Genomic DNA, 22,171 nt, shown 5'->3' on the forward strand with positions numbered 1-22,171 from the left:
TGTGCGCACGTTGCTTTTTACCTGCTTTTTTGCTGCTTTTTCTTCTGCGCTGTTTATTGCCAAAATGGATGTGTTCTTCTATTCAAGCAAAGTCTATGGGAATTTGGGTTTCTTGTTCACACTATGTTGTTCAAAATGCTGCCTTTTTGTGGCAGAACTTTGGTCAAAAACTCAGCTTTGCAGTGCAAAACCCAAATGGCAAAAACAATTGACATGTTGCTTCTTTGAAAAGCTGAGTTTTTGACCAAAGTTCTGCCACAAAAAGGAAGCATTTTGAACAACATAGTGTGAACAAGAAACCCAAATTCCCATAGACTTTGCTTGAATAGAAGAACACATCCATTTTGGCATTAAACAGCGCAGAAGAAAAAGCAGCAAAAAAGCAGGTAAAAAGCAGGTAAAAAGCAACGTGCGCACATACCCTAAATCGGGGTTGTGCTGTTTGTGTGAGGTCATTGGTTGCATCACCTGATCTGCAGGAAGGTTTGGTCTGCTGCAATAACTCACAAGGATCCTTTGCAGTACAAGCAACACAGACTCCTCCACAGAAACTTGAACCTGGCTACATCACATATTATATACAAGAGCATGTGTGATTGGTACAGGGCTGTATTTTGCCTTCATGCTGCCCTAGGCACTTTAAGTGGTCGCGCCCCTTAGTGACAACGTAAAACTGAGTTTTCACACACAACATCTGTTTAAAGGCAGATCTACTCTGTAAAACACTTTAAAAAGTATCAATGAGAAACGAAGGGCACTAACCCCCCCCATAGGTTGAGTATAAAATATTCCCACCACACTGTCCCCACTTATATAGTGTGACTGTCACACTGCCCCTAATAAACACCACACTGTCCTCCCTTATAAATTATACCCACCACACCTTCCTCGATTATGAAATATGTCTGTACATTGTGAGGAGGGAGCAGCATGATGTGAGGACAATGTCCCATGCCTGCTGCCCCCTCCTCACAGTGTCCCATGCATGCTGCCCCCTCCTCACAGTGTCCCATGCATGCTGCCCCCTCCTCACAATGTCCCATGCATGCTGCCCCCTCCTCACAATGTCCCATGCATGCTGCCCCCTCCTCACAATGTCCCATGCATGCTGCCCCCTCCTCACAATGTCCCATGCATGCTGCCCCCTCCTCACAATGTCCCATGCATGCTGCCCCCTCCTCACAATGTCCCATGCATGCTGCCCCCTCCTCACAATGTCCCATGCATGCTGCTTCCTCCTCACAATGTCCCATGCATGCTGCCCCCTCCTCACAATGTCCCATGCATGCTGCCGCCTCCTCACAGTTTTCCCATGCATGCTGCCCCCTCTTTACAGTGTCCCATGCATACTGCCCCCTCCTCACAGTGTCCCATGCATACTGCCCCCTCCTCACAGTGTCCCATGCATGCTGCCCCCTCCTCACAGTGTCCCATGCATGCTGCCCCTCTCCATGAGCTCCTAATGCTGCCTTCCTCTTTTCCATAATGACACCTCCATGTTGCCCCACTCATGCTAAGACCACCACACTAACATTTATGCTGAGACACCCCCCCCCCCCCCACACACACACACACACACACACACACACACACAACTCCACTCTTGATATTGACTCCCTCCTGTATTGACTCCCTCCCGCTCCACTCCATACTGATCCCACACATGCTGCCCCTTCTCCATAATGAGCTCCCAATGCTGCCCCAATCTTATTCTGAGTCCTTACACTCCCCCCACCCAATCGATTTTGTCATTGCACTATGCCTCAACCCTTGTACTCTGTCTCTAGCATTAGCCCCTCACTCCCCCAGCATCAGCCTCTCTCTTCCGTCAGCATCAGCCTCTCTCTTCCCTCAGCATCACCTTCTCTCCCCAGCCTCCCCAAGCATCAGCCTCTATCATCCCTCAGCATCAGCCTCTCCCCCAGTCTCAGCCTCTGCCTACCCCCAGCCTCAGCCTGCTCCAGTCTCCACCTCAGCCTCCCTCCAGCCTCCCCCCAGTCTCAGCCTCCCTCCAGCCTCCCCCCAGTCTCAGCCTCAGCCTCCCTCCAGTCTCAGCCTCCCTCCAGCCACCCACCAGCCTCCCACCAGTATCAGCCTCTGCCTCCCTCCAGCCTCCCCCCAGTATCAGCCTCTGCCTCTCTCCAGCCTGCCCCCAGTATCAGCTTCTGCCTCCCTTCAACCTCTGCCTCCCTCCAGCCTCCCCCCAGTACCAGCCTCTGCCTCCCTCCAGCCTCCCCCCAGTATCAGGCTCTGCCTCCCTCCAACCTCCCCCCAGTATCAGGCTCTGCCTCCCTCCAGCCTCCCCCCAGTATCAGCCTCTGCCTCCATCCAGCCTCCCCCCAGTATCAGCCTCTGCCTCTCTCCAGCCTCCCCCCAGTATCAGATTCTGCCTCCCTCCAACCTCTGCCTCCCTCCAGCCTCCCCCCAGTACCAGCCTCTACCTCCCTCCAGCCTCCCCCCAGTATCAGGCTCTGCCTCCCTCCAACCTCCCCCCAGTATCAGCCTCTGCCTCCCCCCAGTATCAGCTTCTGCCTCCCTCCAACCTCTGCATCCCTCCAGCCTCCCCCAGTATCAGCTTCTGCCTCCCTCCAACCTCTGCCTCCCTGCAGCCTCCCCCCAGTACCAGCTTCTGCCTCCCTCCAGCCTCCCCCCAGTATCAGGCTCTGCCTCCCTCCAACCTCCCCCCAGTATCAGCCTCTGCCTCCCTCCAACCTCCCCCCCAGTATCAGCTTCTGCCTCCCTCCAACCTCTGCCTCCCTCCAGCCTCCCCCCAGTATCAGGCTCTGCCTCCCTCCAACCTCCCCCCAGTATCAGCCTCTGCCTCCCCCCAGTATCAGCTTCTGCCTCCCTCCAACCTCTGCATCCCTCCAGCCTCCCCCCAGTATCAGCTTCTGCCTCCCTCCAACCTCTGCCTCCCTCCAGCCTCCCCCCAGTACCAGCTTCTGCCTCCCTCCAGCCTCCCCCCAGTATCAGGCTCTGCCTCCCTCCAACCTCCCCCCAGTATCAGCCTCTGCCTCCCTCCAGCCTCCCCCCCAGTATCAGCTTCTGCCTCCCTCCAACCTCTGCCTCCCTCCAGCCTCCCCCCAGTATCAGGCTCTGCCTCCCTCCAGCCTCCCCCCAGTATCAGGCTCTGCCTCCCTCCAACCTCCCCCCAGTATCAGCCTCTGCCTCCCTCCAGCCTCCCCCCAGTATCAGCCTCTGCTTCCCTCCAGCCTCCCCCAAGTATAAGCCTCTGCCTCCCCCCTCCCCCCGCATGCGCAGATCTCCGGTCTGCATTAGACCCCCACGCTCCTTATGAATCTTCAGCTCTGTGAGCACTTACCTGATCCAGTGCCCGCCGCCATCTTCCTGGCTCATGTGAGTATCCTCTTCTTACACCTGCTTCCATCGCGGTGTCCTGCTGTGAGCTCTGCACGTGATGTCCACACAGCAGTGGTCGCAGAACAGAAGAAGGAGCTGATTGGCACGCGCATGTGACCCCGGAAGTGCAGGCGCCGGCAGTTCCGGGGTCAATCAGCTCCCTGTGCTCGGCGGCTGCAGTTTGTTTGCATTCGCGTCTTAATTGACGCGGACACAAATAAATGGAAATGCGCCTCTTCCCCCCTCCCCCCTCCGAAAACACAGCGGATTTAAATCGACTGTCTAACGGAGGGGGAGAGGATCTGTAAAAAAAAAAAAAAAAAAAAAAAAAATATATAAAAAAAAAAATTTTTTTTTTTGCTGCCAGAAGGTGCCGCCCACCACAACCTGCCGCCCCAGGCACCGGACCACGGGTGCCTAATGGTAAATACGGCCCTGGATTGGTATGCACTGTACTGTGAAAAGTCACATATAAACTGTGACAATGTATGTATGCATGCACAACCAGCAAAATAAGTATTAAACAAATCACCAATTCTCTAAATAAACAGATTTCTAAAGGTGCTAGTGACATGATGGAGGGATGAGGGTCAAATCCAACCAAAAACAACATCTGGAAAGAGCTTGTATATTTTCCCTATGTTTGCAAGGGATTCCTCCCACACTCAAAAGAGATACCGATAGGGAATGTAGATTGTGAACTGGAGTGACTTTACTTTGATGTGTAGCATCACTAGGTCTGTGATGGTCTGTCATGTGTTATCAGTAGCCCAAAATAATTTAACCCCTGAAAAACATCACTGTTTGGGCCACTGATCTCACATGACCTTCATAATGTCAATTAATCCCTTAGGCCATGTGTACATGTTGAGTGTTTGGTGAGTTTTTTTACATCAGTATTTGCAAGCCAAAACCATGAATAGGTAAAAAAAAAAAAAAAAAAAAAATACCTGAACAGAAACATGGGCACTATTTCTGTATGTGCACACATTAAGTATTTGGTGCAAAATCTGCATCTCTTAGCAATAAAAAAAAAAAAAAAAGCAGCGGCAAAAATAAGCATAATTGGGGCGGAGTTTTCCGACTCAGTGTGAGTGAAACGGCAACAAAAACACTAACAAAACTGACATGCTGTGATTTAAATCTGCACCAAATCAAAGCAAAGTGTGGACGAGATTTCAGGATTCTCATTCATTTTGCTGGCATCAGGAAATTGTGACAAGTCTGTGCATAAACAAAAAAAAAAATCTCTCGAAAAATGTGCACATGCTTTTCTACTGTAGCACTGCTAGTTCCACTCTTGGTTTTGACTTACAAAATCAAAAGGTAAAAAAACTCACCAAATAATCAACAAGTGCATATGGCCTTAAATACAGCAGTTCCTTGTTCAAATCTGTGAAAATGGTCTAAATTTGTTCACTTTGATGCCAGAACCCATTTTGGCCAGATTGGAGTGAACTTATTGTAAAGGGGGCATCGCTATTGCTAATGGTGGTGTGATACGAATAGCCCAAAGTCATTTAAATCCTGAAAAAACACCAATTACCGTATTTTTCGGACTATAAGACGCACAGGACCATAAGACGCACCCTGGTTTTAGAGAAGGAAAATAGGAAAATAAAATTTTAAGCAAAAAATGTGGTCATGACACGTTATCGGGCGAATATCTGCTGCTGACACTATTATGGGGGTAATGTCCTTAAATTCTCTACTAAAGGTACCCCATCCTGGTAATGATCCTCCTGCCTTGTGTATATATATGTCCCTCATCCTGGTATAGCCCCATCTTGCTATATACTGCCATCCTGGTATGTGCTCCCATCCTGCTATATACACCATCATCCTGCTCATATACCCCCATCATCCTGCTCATATACCCCCATCATCCTGCTCATATACCCCCATCATCCTGCTCATATACCCCCATCATCCTGCTCATATACCCCCATCATCCTGCTCATATACGCCCATCATCCTGCTCATATACCCCCATCATCCTGCTCATATACCCCCATCATCCTGCTATGTCCTGCATCCTGTGGCACACACAAAAAAAAAATAAACGTTTACACTCACCTTTCCTCGCTCCACGCAGCGTCGCTCCTCCTCCTGTCTGCCGTCAGCGCTGTGTTGAGCTGGCCACGATCCCAGCAGCATCGCGATGTCGTCCTGTCTGCCGGCGCGACTGTGTGGACACGTGCGCACAGCGATGACGTCATCGCTGTGAGCACCGCTAGTTTCCATACAGCCGCGGCCGGCAGACAGGAGTACATCGCGGTGCTGCAGGGAATGGTGAGTACAATGATTCACTGCACCCCGCGCTGATGATGATGATGCGCGGGGAGCAGTGAATACAGCCGAGCATGATCACTACAGGCTGTAGTTGCCAGGGGTGATCACGCGAGCTGGCTGTTTACTATGCGCGCGTCCCCGCCCATCACCCCGCCCACCTGTAGCACCGGCTTCAGCACTGAGAGATGGGCGGGAGGATGGGCGTGCATATGGAATGAGCGGGCCCACGTGGTCACGGCAGGCGCTGCTGCAGCCTGCTCGTGCCACTGATGACCCGTTCCACCGCAGCAACCTCATTCCCCGCAGCCCTATATTCAGACCATAAGACGCATCCCCCACTTTCCCCCAACATTTGGGGGAAAAAGAAAGTGCATATTATGGTCTGAAAAATACGGTACTTATTCAAATCTGGGAGAATTGACTATATTGCCCACTTGGATGCCAATTACTATGCCCAGAACTTGTTTGGCCCAGGCTTGAGTGACATGAATTTGCTGTGGGGCATCCCTGATTGGGGGAACGAACCTCACACTGCAGACACAAATTCATTTATCCCTTTCAACTACACTGTACGGTGCCCACTTTGATACACAAAAATGGGCAAGACTAATGAATTTTTTTGGAGGTGCCTTCACATCAGGGCATTGTGATTTTTGTTTAAACCGATCTAAAAAAAATTTGCCGTTTAAGAAACCAACTTCAGCCTCGTTTTCAATGATGTAAGGCTGCTTTCACACATCCGGTTTTTCCTGTGCGGCACAATCTGGCGCTTTGCAAAAAAAACGCAACAGTGTTTTTTTTTTACGCCGGTTGCGGTTTTTTTTTTTGCATAGACTTACATTAGTGCCGTATTGTGCTGCATGGGCTTGCGTTCCGTCCGGTTTTTGCCGCATGCGGCAGATTTAGCCGATGCGGCGACCGGATGAAACGTTGCCTGGCACGTTTTTTTTGTCCGGCAAAAAAAAAAAAAAAACGCATCGCGCCGCATCCGGCCGATGCGGCGCAATTTGCAATGCATGCCTATGGACTCCGCATGTAAAAAAAAACGTATGCAAAGGATGCGGTTTTGTCGCCGCATCCGTTGCATAGGTTTTAGAGCTCGATTGGTCGGCTCTGCTAAAACCGGAGGTGTGAAAGCAGCCTAAGACTCCCCAAAAAAAAAAAAAAAAAACAAAAAAAAACACCCATACAATTGTCCTTAATAAAAGACTAGTTTTCAAAATGATACGACCAATCACATTTAAAACATTTGCTGCATCTGGGTCTTTTATGTCAACTTAGACTATCCTAAATTTGATTTTTTTTTTTTTTTTTTAATTAAATACACTCCAGAAACTGAAATATAACAAACTCTTCTCTTCCAAGTTCCATCCCTTGTTTATTGGAGATTTGAGATTTTAACTTTTCTCCTTGTTAAAATGTCCTCTTGGTTGCTTAACTTCTTAAAAAGGTCAAAAGTTAGTATTCGGTTTGGGCTTTTTTTTTTTTTTTTAGTTCTAGCCTTTAAAGGGAACCTGTCAGGGGCAATATGCACCCAGAGCTACAAGCAGTTCTGGGTGCATATGCCAGTCGGCTCCATTAGCGTGTTAGTACACCTCTGTGGGCGTGCTAACATGCTAATGAATACGCAGTGTCAGAGGATGATCTCACCTCATCGCGTCCAACGGGGGATTTCGGCTCAGTGCGCATGACCCTGGAGTTTGGGTCATGCGCACTATGAAGCTGGGTTTACGCGTCCTGGCTTCAAACTGAAGTAGTGCGCATGACCGAATCTCTGGGGTCACGTGCACTGAGACGAAATTCCCCTGCCGGATGTGATGGCAGCAGAGAGGCGAGTGAGATCATCCTGTGACACTGCGCATTCATTAGCATTCCCACAGAGGTGTACTAACATGCTAATGGAGCCAACTGGACGGGAAACTAACGCCCTTGGGACTAGTCCCCTCGCTCATTAGCATACGATACCCCAATATGTCTTCATTCCCAGTGGTCACAGATACATTAGTGAAACTTATTTCTTACTGGCAATGGAAAACACACTGTAAATTATCTGGACACCAGTTATTTAATGTACCTTAGTCTCTTGTCCCAGTAGTTCCTGTTCTGCTTCATGTATCTCTTCTGCGGGATCATAGCTGTACAGGGGGAGTAGATGATGTCTGAGCCTGTCCACCCTAAACATATCGAATTGTATTAATACACAAGTTCAAACAACTCAAGCTTTTAGAAAAATACTATGAAATGGCATATTAAAAAAAGGAACCGGTCACCACGTTTTTTTCCTTAAAGGCTGCGGCCACCACCAGTGAGCGCTTATATACAGCATTCCAGAATACTGTATATAAGAACCCAGGCTGCTGTGTAAAATGTAAAAGACGCCTTTATAATGCTCAACTAGGGGGCCCTCCGGTCTGATGGACGCTTCTGTTCTTGGTGGGGCACCGCCTCCATTTTATGTTCTTGCCATTCTCCTTCCAGCGACTTGGGTATGACGCTTCCTACGTCATTCACACAGAGGCCGCCATTGCACTCCTACGCAAGCGCACTTTGATCTGTCCTGCTGAGGGCAGAGCAAAGTACTGTAACGCGCCGGCCTGAGAAAAGGTCAAAGATCGCCCGCACATGCACATTACATTTTTCCAGAAAAATTATAGAAAATACCGAAAAGTGACAGCAGTCTAAAAACTGGATCCTTTCAAGTGGTCAAAACCACATACAAGATGTTTATTAACTCTTTAGGTGCTTCACAGGAAGTAAAGCAATGTGGAAGGAAAAAATTTAAATTGTAACTTTTTCCCACAAAAATGTAACTTTAGCCCCAAATTTTGCATTTTCACAAGGGTAACAGGAGAAATTCCACAATAGAAGTAGTTGTGCAATTTCTCCTGAGTACACCAATACCCCATATATGGTGGAAACTCACCGTTTGGGCGCAAGTCAGGACTCAGAAGGGATGGAGTGCCAATTGACTTTTTGAATGCAAGATTGCTGGAATCATTAGCAGACACCGTGTCGCATTTGCAGAGCCCCTGATGTGCCTAAATAGTGGAAACCCCCCCACAAGGAAGCACATATTGGAAAAGGACCCCCCTCAAGGAATGCTCATCTGTGGTGAGCACCCTGAACCCCCAGGTACTGCACAGAAATGTATAATGTTGAGCCATGGGGGGTGATAAAAAAAATATATATATAATTTTGTTATTTTATTTTTCACTAAAATGTTGCGTTGTTCCCAAGCCTTTAAATTTTGGGGGGTAATGGGAGAAAACAAAATGATAAAATTTGTTACGCAATTTCTCCAGTGTACGCCAACACCCCACATATAGCCGAAAACTACTTTTGTGGCACAGGGCAAAGCTCAGAAGGAAAGGAGTGCCATATTATACTGCAGATTTTGGTAAAATGGTTTTAGGGTGCTATATCACATTGGCAGAACCCCTGAAAGTGCCAGAACAGCAGAACCCTTCCCCCATAAGTGACCGCCATCTTACAAACTAGATCCTTCAATTAATTAATCTAGAGATGCAGTGAGCATATTGACACCACATATGCCTCTACAGAATTTCATACCATTGGGCGGTGAAGAAAAAAAAATAACTACATTTTAACAAAAATTTTAGTTTTAGTCCCAGATCTTACATTTTTACACAGGAAAATGGGTAAGAATGGCAGAAAAATTTGTCACACAATTTATGCTGAATGTGGCAATACCACATATGTGGCTATAAAGTCCTGCTTAGCTTCAGGAGGGAAGGAGAGCTATTTGACTCTAGAAGTACAAATTTTAGTACAATAGTTTTGCGGACTCCATATACAGAGCCCCTAAGTGGCATCGAAGATTTTCTAAATGGATTTCGGTACACAGCAGTTGAACTGTTCACTGGCACTTCCCTGTTAGATTCCCCAGGCCATCCTCCTGCCTCTGGTCTGTGAATGACAGGTCACTGCTGAGACAGAGTCTGTCACACAGACTGGAAGCAGGCAGAGGGGCTGGGGAATCACAGATAGGGAGGAGAACACCCAGTTTGTAGTCCACATCGAAATTTAATTAGCAGAAAATGTCAAATGGTGATTAAAGAAAAATCCAAAAGCGGCTTTCTCCTCCAAAAGGTATTAAATTAATCAGTATTACAGCCATACATTTACATTTACTTTACAAAATCGTGCTAACAAGTTCCCTCCCCCAATCTCTTTCTCGGGTGGGTAGACAATTATTTTGTTTCTTCATTTACAACTATGTACTTTTCTGATGATTAATAAAAAAAAGAGGGCGAGAACAATAAAAAAAAAAACAAAAAAAAAAAACCCAAAAAACACAATTTGTAAGTTTATCATGGTCGTCAAGCATCTTCTAAAGCAGATTGTGGTTCACAAAAAATAACGACGCTAGCATTGTGTTTACCTTTTTCTCTTCTTTATATACATGATCTATAAAGTGAGAAAGAAGAAGTAGTACAGGTTTATAAGCACAGAATATGGATGAATATGTATGAAAGACAAATCGTGATACATAATTACGACAAAAACAATATAAAACAAGGCTAGACCCATGGCAACTAAGTCAGCACATGCAACCTGCTTTGGCTTCCTGCCATTATTTATTTTTTAAAGCAACCTTAATTCCAGGGTGCCGGACATGTGGAAAAAGGGGGTTACATCTAGTCATTGCTGAAAGTGTTGGCACCCTTGAAATTGTTGCAGAAAAGTATGTCTCCCAGCAAAATATTACAATTACACAATTTGTTATATACTTGGTTTTTTGCTTTGTGTTACAAAAAAAAAAAAAAAAAAAAGAAGAAAAGAAAATATCACAAAACAAAAGTTGGTGGCACCCTCAACTTAACCCTTTCACGACCGGCCGATTTTTCGCTTTCCGTTTTTTTTTTTCGCCATTCTTTTTCTGAGAGACGTAACTTTTTTATTTTTCAGTCAATATGGTCATGTGAGGGCTCATTTTTTGCGGAACGAGCTGTACTTTTAAATGAAACCATCAGTTTTACCATATTGTGTACTAGAAAATGGCAAAAAAATTCCAAATGCTGAAAAATTGCAAAAAAAGTGCGATAGCACTATGGTTTTTGAGATATTTTATTCACTGTGTTCACTATATGGTAAAACTGATGTGTGGGTGTGATGCCTCAGGTCAGTGCGAGTTCGTAGACACCAAACATGTATAGGTTTACTTTTATATAAGGGGTTAAAAAAAAATCGGAAGTTTGTCCGAAAAAAGTGGCGCACGTTTTACGCCATATTCCGTGACCCGTAGCGTTCTCATTTTTCGGGATCTTAGGCGCAATGACGGCTTATTTTTTGCGTCTCGAGCTGACGTTTTTAACGGTACCATTTTTGCGCAGATGCTACGTTTTGATCGCCTCTTATTGCATTTTGCGCAAAAGTTGTGGCGACAAAAAAACGTCGTTTTGGCGTTTGGAATTTTTTTGCCGCTACGCCGTTTACTGATCAGATTAATTGATTTTATATTTTGATAGATCGGGCGTTTCTGAACGCGGCGATACCAAATGTGTGTATATTTTTTATTTTTTTAACCCTTTAATTTTCAATGGGGCGAATGGGGGGTGATTTGAACTTTTAGGTTTTTTTGTTTTTTTTTAATTTTTTAAAACTTATTTTTTTACTTTTTTTTTTTATTTTACTAGTCCCCCTAGGGGGCTATTGCGATCAGCATTCCGATCGCTCTGCAGTATCTGCTGATCACAGCTGGAAGGCTGTAAACAGCAGATACGCTGTCTTTCTCTTTTGCTGTGCCCCGGGCACAGCGAAAGTGAAACCAATTCATGTGTAGTACAGGAGTCATCACATGACCCTGTACTACCATGACAACTATCGGGAGTCACGTGATCGCGTCACGTGACTTCCGGTTTCGGCGGTAAGTAAAACTTTACCGCGATTGCGCTTATAATGGCGCTGTCATGTATTGACAGCGCCATTATAAGGGGTTAATCGGCACGAGCAGATAACGATTCTGCTCGTGCCTAGCAGGCACACATCTCAGCTGTGAAAATCAGCTGAGATGTGTGCCGATCGCGGCATGCTGCCGCCGGAGGACCGCGGGCAGTAAGATTATGTCCTTTAGGACGTAATTTTACGGCCCGCGGTCGTTAAGGGGTTAATATTTGGTTGCACACTGGTGATGAGCAAGCACTAAAATGCTTAAAGGGAAGGTATCGCGGTTTTTTATTTTTGTATTAAAAATAGTGATTATAAAATCAAGTATTTCTAATACAAAAAGAAAATCGCAGCTTATTTAGTTTTTATTTAATTCTTAATTTTACTGGAGGCACTGGGGGCTGCCATGCTGGATTTGCTGTGTGTGTAACGACAGCAACTCTTTCCTTTATGGCAGCCCCTGTGCATAGAGAACAGTAGTCGGGATCCGACCCCATACAGTACGTTACAGTGGGCGTCTGCTGTGACCTGGACGCGCCCCCTGGGCTGTCCAGATCACAGCAGAGGGAGGAGATCAGCACCATTATTGTGGAGCTCACAGCGTGTGGTGTTTGCTCCACTGTACCCCTGTCAACCGCCGGATGTGTGAGTACCGCCTCCCCTCCCCTCGTTACAGTCTCCGATGACAACCCATCCCTCCGTTCTCCCCAGCCCCTGCTCTGCCCCCGTCCCTTCCCCCCACCATTACTGTCTCCAATGACACCCCCTCCCTCTGTTCTGCTAAGCCCCCGCTATGCCTGCTGCCGCATCTCCCCCCGCCGCTGGTGTGTGTGTGTGTGTGTGTGTGTGTGTGTATGGCACAAGGTCCCCATCAGGGGTGATGTGTGTATGTGGCGCACAGGGTCCCCATCAGGGGTGATGTGTGTATGTGGCGCACAGGGTCCCCATCAGGGGTGATGTGTGTATGTGGCGCACAAGGTCCCCATCAGGGGTGATGTGTGTGTGTGTATGTGGCGCACAAGGTCCCCATCAGGGGTGATGTGTGTGTGTTTGTGCGCGCGCCTCTGCATGTGAGTACCTGTGTGTGTACCGGTGATACTGTCTGTAGGGTTGTGTATCTAATCCTATCCTGTGTGATACTGTCTGCTGAGCTGTGTATCTAATCCTGTCGTGTGATACTGTCTGCACGGCTGTGTATCTAATCCTCTCCTGTGGGATACTGTCTGCTGAGCTGTGTATCTAATCCTATCCTGTGTGATAGCCCTGCTGTCCGTGGTGACACTTTAGACATTTGTGGTCATCAACAAAATGGCTATGCACTGTGTCCCTACATGTCATTCTCTGTTATCTGTTGTAAACACTCAGATTGGGAGGGGGGAGGCATGCCATCACACACAGGAGAGCAGACTCCGCCCATTTTACTGCAGGCTGTAATGTGAGCTTTTTATACAGTCGGATTTCTGTAGGATTTCAGCAGCTGCTCCCCCTAGTGTTTAACAGTGGAAAATATCAAACTTAAATTTTTTTTTATATTTTGCTCAATTAAAAACAAATAATATTTAAACAAAACATTACAAAATTATTACTTTATATTTTTTCAGTTATTGAAATTTTTTATTTTTTTTGACGATTCCCCCTCAACCAGTTTAAAGGGAAGGTAAGGGAAGCTAAAAAAAAAAGAAGAAGACAACGACTTCCAGGTCGCTGCTGGGAACTTCATACATTTAAAAAAAAAAAAAAAAAAAAAATTGTGGTCCCCTCCATATTTTGATCACCAGTCAAGGAAAATCAGAGAGCTGGATCAGGCTGGGAAGGTTCATGGTTAAAGATAGCACTTCTGAGCCTAAAAATACCAGCCGGCAGCCAACACTGAATTGGCGCATCACATTAGATGCACCAACTCTAGCGCTTTGCCCTGTCCTTCCCGATTGCCCTGGTGCGCTGACAATTGGGGTAATATATGGGGTTGATGACAGATCACAGCTGTTATCAAGCCCCAAGTTAGTAATGGGGAGATTGTTATGAGACACCACACCCCATTATTACACTGTAAGTCAAGAGAAAAAACAAAAAACAGACACTGAACAATCCTTCATTTAAAATAAAATATACACAACCCATCTTCCACCCTTTAACCCCCAAAACACCCCTGCAGGTCTGACATAATCCACATGACATCCCTAGACTATCCCGGCTCTCAGAGTCTGCAGTGATGAAAACCATTACAGATCACTGCAGACTCTGGGAGACACTGATGGCAGTGGGGACCCAGCTGTGAGGTCAGCGAGTTCACCGTATTGCTGAACCTGGCGCCACAGCAAGGAAAGTCCAGAAAGGATATTCATGGTGATATGTCGAAGACATTGGGAGGTGGGGGTTGGGACCAATACCCTTTATAAACCACAATTAAGAACTGGGTTGCCAAATTTAAAACGGGCCACTTCAGCACCAATAATTATGAACGTCCTGGACTACAGAGAGTGGTTGTTCCAGAGACTGTCGATGCTGCGCACAACCTCATACTGAAGAATCAACAAATTTAAGCTAACGCAATAGCAGACATCATGGGGATTTCCCATGAACAAGTTTGTGTCATTATCCATGAACATTTGGACATGAGGAAGCTATCTGCAAAGTGGGTCCCCAAATGTTTGACAACAGATCAGAGAAGCATGCGAGTGAAAACCTCCCAGTACATGTGTCAGCGTTTCCGGACAGATAAGAACTGCCTGGATCCACTGGTCACTATAGATGAGACCTGGGTTTATTTGCATGACCCTGAAAACAAGCAGTCAAAACAGTGGAGGCACAGTGGTTCTCCTCGTCCAAAAGAGTTCAGGGTGCAAAAATCAGCCACTAAGGTGATGGTGTCTGTGTTCTGGGATAAGGAGGGCGTGCTGCCAGTGGAATACCTTCAAAAGGGTTCCACCTTCAAGGCCAGGTATTACATTGAACTTTTGGACCAATTGAAGGCAGCTCTGAAAGCTAAACGGCGCGGCAAGCTGTCTAAAGGAATCTTGTTCCTGCAAGACAATGCCTCCGCTCACACTGCCCAAGTGACCATGGCAAAACTGGCAGAGCTGGACTTCCAGCTGGTTGACCACCCACCTTATTCACCAGATCTAGCTCCCTCCGACTACCATCTGTTCCCAAACCTGAAGAAACGCCTCAAGGGTACCATATTTCACACCACTGCTAAAGCCATGGCTGCTACGGATGCCTGGTTTGAGTCACAACTGAAATCCTTGTCATTGTTAACAGACTTGAGTGGGCAAATACCCATATTCTATGGCGCCTGGCACCTTGAGAGGTGTCCTCTTCACGGCTGAATCCCCGTTTCCACTGTACAGGGCATATGGCTGACTGCATGTTTGGAGTTGTGTGGGTGAGTGGTTTGCTAACATCACCTCATGTTGTAGGGGAAAAAAACCAAAAAAAACCCCAGCTGCTCAGTAAAATTTAAAAGGGAACCTGTCAGGTGCATTATGCCCCCAGAACCATGAGCAGTTCTGGGTGCATACTGCTAATCCCTGTATTTAGTACCATGCATAAAGAGAACTTTATAAAAAGTATTTCTAAAGATCTTTTATCTTATGCTAATGAGGGCGGAGCCTAGTCCCAAGGGCGCTACATCGACAGACTAGCCAACCCTCTTAGCATGCCCACAGGGGAGTAATAACATGCAATTCAATGCATCGTCACCAGCGGTGACGCGCGAAGCTGTGTCCGCTACCACTCTTTTGAATGCCCCAGCACTTCCAGTCATGAGCAGTAGACCTCTCTGAAGCCGGGACACATACAGTCATGGCCAAAAGTTTTGAGAATGACACCAAAATTATATTTTCACATGATCTGTCGCCCTCTGGTTTTTAATTGTGTTTGTCTGATGTTTACATCACATACAGAAATATAATTGCAATCGTACAGGATACAGCCAGGCCCCTTTCTGTTGGGCCTTGCATTGTAGAGTGTCTGTCCGTGCATGATACACAGTGGGGTACGGCTTGGCAGCCCGCCTGATCTAATAGAAGGGCGTCACCTAATAGGCTGCGGGTTTGTGACTGTGCCATCTGCATGTGAACAGCGCTCTATGCAAGCCACTAGTGTGCAGTTTTATCATCTAGCATTCGCCTCCCCTCCATTCCATGGAGGTGTGTGTGTGATCTGCTTCTCCTGCACCTGTGATGCTTCCACATTAGTGGGAGTTTAGCTGTATCCTGGTAGAGCATTAGCTTTTGGCCTGGGCGATGTACACACTGCAGCCCAACTTGCTGTGAGTAATACTTGTATAAGCAATGCTTGCATTTTGCCAGAATTTGTTGGTTTTTGTTTGTCCACCCGCCACTTGATTATTGCCCACAAGTTCTCAATGGGATTAATATCTAGGGAGTTTCCAGGCCATGGACCCAAAATCTCTATGTTTTGTTCCATGAGCCATTTAGTGATCACCTTTGCTTTATGGCAAGGTGCTCCATCATCCTGGAAAAGGCATTGTTGGGAGAAGTTGCTCTTGGACAGTTGGGAGAAGTTGCTCTTGAAGGACATTCTGGTACCATTCTTTATTCATGGCTGTGTTTTTAGGCAAGACTGAGTGAATGAACAGCAAAGCAAAAATTGGTGTTAAACAATTGTGGTCACAATTTTAAAATATAACTGTGTGGTATAGAGGTATTTTTAACTTTAATATTAAAAGTTATATTTTAAAATTGTGACCACAATTGTTTAACACCAATTTTTGCTTTGCTGTTCATTGACCACTGGTAAGCAACGACACATTTGTTTAAAGACTGAGTGAGCAGATTCCCTTGGCTGAGAAGCAACCCCACACATGAATCGTTTCAGGATGCTTAACAGTTGGCATGAGACAAGACTGGTGGTAGCGCTCACATCTTCTCCTAATAAGCTGTTTTCCAGATGTCCCAAACAATCGAAAAGGGGATTCATCTGAGAAAATTACTTCACCCCAGTCCTCAGCAGTCCACTCCCTGTACCTTTTGCAGAATATCAGTCGGTCCCTGATGTTTTTTCTGGAGAGAAGTGGCTTCTTTGCTGCCCTCCTTCAAACCAGGCCTTGCTCAAAGAGTCTCCGCCTCACAGTGCGTGCAGAAGCACTCACACCAGCCTGCTGCCATTGCTGAGCTAGCTCGGCACTGCTGGTAGTCCGATCCCGCAGCTGAAACAGTTTTAAGATACGGTCCTGGCGTTTGTTGGTCCTTCTTGGGCGCCCTGGAGCCTTTTTGGCAACAATGGAAGCTCTCTCCTTGAAGTTCTTGATGATGCGATAGATTGTTGACTGAGGTGCAATCTTTGTAGCTGCGATACTCTTCCCTGTTAGGCCATTTTTGTGCAGAGCAATGATGGCTGCACGTGTTTCTTTAGAGCTAACCATGGTTAACTGAAGAGAAACAATGATACCAAGCACCAGCCTCCTTTTTAAAGTGTCCAGTGGTGTCATTCTTACTTAATCATGACTGATTGATCGCCAGCCCTATCCTCATCAACACCCACACCTGTGTTAATGGAACAATCACTAAAACAATGTTAGCTGCTCCTTTTAAGGCAGGAATGCAATGATGTTGAAATGTGTTTTGGGGGTTGAAGTTCATTTTCTTAGCCAATATTGACTTTGCAAGTAATTGCTGTTAAGCTGATCACTCTTTATGACATTCTGGAGTATATGCAAATTGCCATTAGAAAAACGTAAGCAGTAGACTTTGTAAAAATTAATATTTGTAGCATTCTCAAAACTTTTGGCCATTACTGTACACTCTGCTTCATTCTGCACATAACTGGAAGTGCCTGGCATTCAGAAGCACGGTCACAGGGAACACAGGTACATGCATCACCGCTGGTGACGTTGAATTGAAGGAGTAAATGTAGACAACAATAAGAAAAAGTAAACTCCGGCACACAAGAGAGTCTTTTGCACAAAAGGATTGAGGTTCACTTTAATGATAAAAACTATATAAAAACACACACACTTGTGTATACACACTCCTAACATTTCGACTTTTTAACGCAGCCTTCATCAAGGGTTATCTGGTTGTGGTGTGAAAATTTAAATATAATATAATATAATATAATATATATATTATATACATATACACACACACACACACACACACACACACACACACACACACACACACACACACACGGCCCCCTTGAATTTTTCAACCTTTTCCCACATTTCAGGCTTCAAACAAAGATTAAAAATTTTATGTGGGACACAATTGAGAAGTTGAACAAAATGTATTGCTTATTTTCAACTTTTTAAAAAAATAAATAACTGAAAATTGGGGCATGCAATATTATTCATCTCCTTTAAGTTAATACTTTGTAGCGCCACCTTTTGCTGCAAGTCGCTTAGGTTATATCTCTATCAGTTTTGCACATCGAGAGACTGAAATTCTTGCCCATTCTTCCTTTGCAAAATAGCTCGAGCTGAGTGAGGTTGGATGGAGAGCATGTGAGAACAGCAGTTTTCAGCTCTTTCCACAGATTCTTGATTGGATTCAGGTCTGGACTTTGACTTGGCCATTCTAACACCTGGATACATTTATTTGTGAACCATTCCATTGCAGATTTTGCTTTATGTTTGGGATCATTGCCTTGTTGGAAAACAAATCTCTGTTCCAGTCTCAGGTCTTTTGCAGACTCCAACAGGTTTTCTTCAAGAATGGTCCTGTATTTGGCTCCATCCATCTTCCCATCAATTTTAACCATCTTTTCTGTCCCTGCTGAAATAAAGCAGGCCAAAACCACGATGCTGCCCCCACCATGTTTGACAGTGGGGATGGTGTGTTCAGGGTCATGAGCTGTGTTGCTTTTACGCCAAACATAGTTTGTCATTGAGCCCAAATAGATCAATCTTTGTTTCATCTGACCAGAGCACATTCTTTTCCATATGTTTGGTGTGTCTCCCAGGTGGCTTGTGGCAAACTTTAAACACTTTATGCAAGAGTGGCAAGGAGAAAGCCATTTCTCAAAGATATCCATAAAGGCCAGATTTGTGCAGTGTACAACTGCTAGTTGTCTTATGGACAGACTCCCACCTCAGCTGTAGATCTCTGCAACTCATCCAGAGTGATCATGGGCCTCTTGGCTGCATCTCTGATCAGTCTTCTCCTTGTTTGAGATTAAAGTTTGGATGGACGGCCGGGTCTTGGTAGATTTGCAGTGGTATGATACTCCTTTCATTTCAATATGATCGCTTGGACTGTCCTCCTTGGGATGCTTAAAGTTTTGGAAATCTTTTTATAACCAAATCCGGCTTTAGGGTATGTGCGCACGTCTCTGCGTTCTATTTCGCAGCATTTAAGTCACTGCATGTGCGTTTCAAAATGCAGCCGAAAAGCTGCGTTTTGAAAGTATTGTGCATACGGAATTTATGCATTCTGGATGCTTGCTCTGCCATAGACAGGAACGCACAAAAGAAGTGACATGTTGCTTTTTAGAACGCAGCGTTTTGGCAAAATATTTCAGCAGCCAAATTGTTGCGTTCTAAAACAGAACGTGCTGACGGAATTTGCACAATCTTCATAGATTGTGCTGGGGACGCAGGACGCATGCTTTTACGCTGCAGTGCAGAATGCAGTAAAAGCATGAGGGAAAAAAAAAAAAAAAAAAAAGAAAAAAAGCACACGTGCGCACACTTCCTTAAACTTCTCCACAACAGTATCACGGACCTGCCTGTGGTGTTCCTTGGTCTTAATTATGCTCTCTGTGCTTTAAACAGAAAACAGACTATCACAGAGCATTTATGCAGAGACTTGATTACACAGGTGGATTATATGTATCCTCAGTCATGTAGGACAACATTGGATCATTCAGAGATCCTCAATGAACTTCTGAAGTGAGTTTGCGGCACTGAAAGTAAAGGGGCCGAATAATATTGCACGCCCCACTTTTCAGTTATTTATTTTTTTTAAAAAGTTTAAAATAAGCAATAAATTTCATTCAACTTCACGAGTGTCCCACTTGTTGATTCTTCCCCGTAACATTAATTTTTTTGTTTGAAGCCTGAAATGTGGGAAAAGGTTGAAAAATTCAAGGGGACCGAATTCTTTCGCAAGGCAGTAATAAATAAATAAAAAAAAATATATATTATATACACACACATACACACCATGAACAGGGGTGATGCGGATACTGGTCGCGCTGGTGTAGGGATGTAACGCCCTTGGGACTAGTCCCTGCGCTCATTAGCATAAGATAAAAGATTTTTAGAAGTACTTTATTATTTATTAAGATCTCTATTTATGCTAGTGTATATAGGGATGGTTAGGCAGGGATTAGCAATATGTACTTAGAACTGCTCGTGGTTCTGGATGCATATTGCACCTGACAGGTTCCCTTTAAAACTTAGCTTTATTAAGAATAAAGTTAGAAAGAAGAAAGTTAAAAGCCATGGAAAAAAAAAAATCTTAATGAATGACCGGTAATGGGATTTTCAGTAGCCCATGACAGCGGAACCTCTCTCTCAGGTGGTGCAGTCATGGGCGGAAGGGAAAAAAAAAAGGAAAAAAAAAAAAAAAGTCCATTTAGCTATTTAGCTCTTTAAATAGACCAGGTGTGTCTACGCATTTCAGGCACAACATGCCTTTAATCATGGCATTGGTGGTGCTGGTATCTCCATTTTTTCTGCTTCATTATATGTACCTCAATACTGGTCCAGGATTTTCAGGCACTGCTATTATTCATTCATGAGCTGTCTTTTCTTTGTTCTCTTATCACCTCATGTTGCAGCACGATAACTCACAGCCCCATATTTCAGCTGAAAAAGAGACCTACCCCAAAAAAAAGCCCTAGCAGGGTTTTTGGCCTTTTTGCGAGTATCCTTATACAAGCCCTACTCCAAAAAGAAACCCTAGTTGTGTACCATACCAGAATAGTGCCCTGAAATAGGGAATGTGCAGCCCTTTCAGGATATGTAACTTTTATTGGTGTACGCTGCCCTTTTGTGTAAAGGTCCAGTCACACTAAGCAACTTACCAGCGATCCCAACAACGATAGGGATCGCTGGTAAGTTGCTAGGAGGTTGCTGGTGAGATGTCACACTGCGACGCTCCAGCGATCCCACCAGCAACCTGACCTGGCAGGGATCGCTGGAGCGTCGCTACACAAGTTGCTGGTGAGCTCACCAGCAACCAGTGACCAGCCCCCAGCGCCGCGTGGAAGATGCTGCGCTTGGTAACTAAGGTAAATATCGGGTAACCAACCCGATATTTACCTTGGTTACCACTGCACGGAGCTACACGTGCAGAGAGCAGCGCACACTGAGCGCTGGCTCCTTGCTCTCCTAGTTACAGCACACATCGGGTTAATTAACCCGATGTGTGCTGCAGCTACATGTGCACAGAGCAGGAGCCGGCACTGACAGTGAGAGCGGAGGAGGCTGGTATCAAAGGTAAATATCGGGTAACCAAGGACAGGGCTTCTTGGTTACCCGATGTTTACATTGGTTACCAGCCTCCGCAGAAGCCGGCTCCTGCTGCCTGCACATTTAGTTGTTGCTGTCTCGCTGTCACACACAGCGATCTGTGCTTCACAGCGGGACAGCAACAACTAAAAAATGGCCCAGGACATTCAGCAACAACCAACGACCTCACAGCAGGGGCCAGGTTGTTGCTGGATGTCACACACAGCAACATCGCTAGCAACGTCACAAAAGTTGTTCGTTAGCAGCGATGTTGCTAGCGATGTTGCTTAGTGTGACGGGGCCCCAGAGGTTTATAGTCACATGCCGGCTAGTTAATGGAAAATTGTTTACCCCTGCCGGCTGAAGTGATTGGAATGTTTGTTAATGGCAAATATTCACCTCTTCCCCTATGCCCGCCCACCTCTCTAGCAGTGTTCGTGATTCAGCCAGAATGCTGTTATTACTGCCCAAGGATTGCATCGCAATCTTCGGGCTCTCTAGAGAGGCTGTAAGTGTTAAAAGGGAGGCCGACATGACTGGGTTAGGACGGGAATAAAAGGGGGATTAAGTGATTGGGGTTAGGCAGGGGTTAAAGATATTTAGAGGGGGCAGAAATAGAGGATTTTGAATTGTGCATTGGGGATGTAGTTAGCGGGGGTGGGAACAATTAAGGGGTTTATAAAGGGGTGGTCAGTTAGTGGGGTCATCCATTTGGGCACAGAAAACGGAACAATCTGTACTTGAGTGCCAGCTTACCTGCCCCAGAAAATGGAGTCTGTGGATACCATTCCTCAGCAGCTTAGGACCGCTGCCGCTACCGCTTATGGGATCAGACTGGCTCCAGGCTTCAATGAACAGCTTGATGCAAGGGGCTGGGGATGCTCCAGCTCAGCCATCCCCCGAACCACGCCGGCCGCGGAGGACCAGGCCTCCGGCACGCCTAAGCCCAGAAGCTACCCCCAGGGTATGGCACCGATTAAGGAGCCCCTCACGGGACCCTTCAGGTTAGGGCGCCGCCAGGCCCGCCGCCTCACGCCGGTCCCGTCCTGGGAAGAATCCTGCTTCACGGCGGGGCCCGCAGCAGAGGGAGCTGTCGGCCTCCCTCCCATCTAGGGCAATGCAGGAAGAGCCAGGAACGGTGACGGCAGGGGCTCAGGAGCCTGTATCACCCTCCCGGCACAGAGGAGAGGG

The 22,171-nt window shown here is 46.0% G+C and overlaps 1 protein-coding gene across 2 annotated transcripts in view; it reads right to left on the bottom strand.

Moving 5' to 3' along the window:
- SMIM29 (small integral membrane protein 29) overlaps nt 1-22,171 on the bottom strand; it is a 119,413-nt gene that overhangs the window by 5,558 nt on the left and 91,684 nt on the right. For both annotated transcript variants that reach the window (XM_075335876.1, XM_075335877.1), the window contains exons 3-4: nt 10,055-10,080; nt 7,727-7,826 (exon numbers count right to left, since the gene is read on the bottom strand). In XM_075335876.1, coding sequence (XP_075191991.1) covers nt 7,727-7,826; nt 10,055-10,080 — 126 coding nt within the window. The remainder of the gene's footprint in view (nt 1-7,726; nt 7,827-10,054; nt 10,081-22,171) is intronic.

Source organism: Anomaloglossus baeobatrachus, chromosome 2, assembly GCF_048569485.1.
Source record: "Anomaloglossus baeobatrachus isolate aAnoBae1 chromosome 2, aAnoBae1.hap1, whole genome shotgun sequence".
Lineage (NCBI taxonomy): Eukaryota > Metazoa > Chordata > Amphibia > Anura > Aromobatidae > Anomaloglossus > Anomaloglossus baeobatrachus.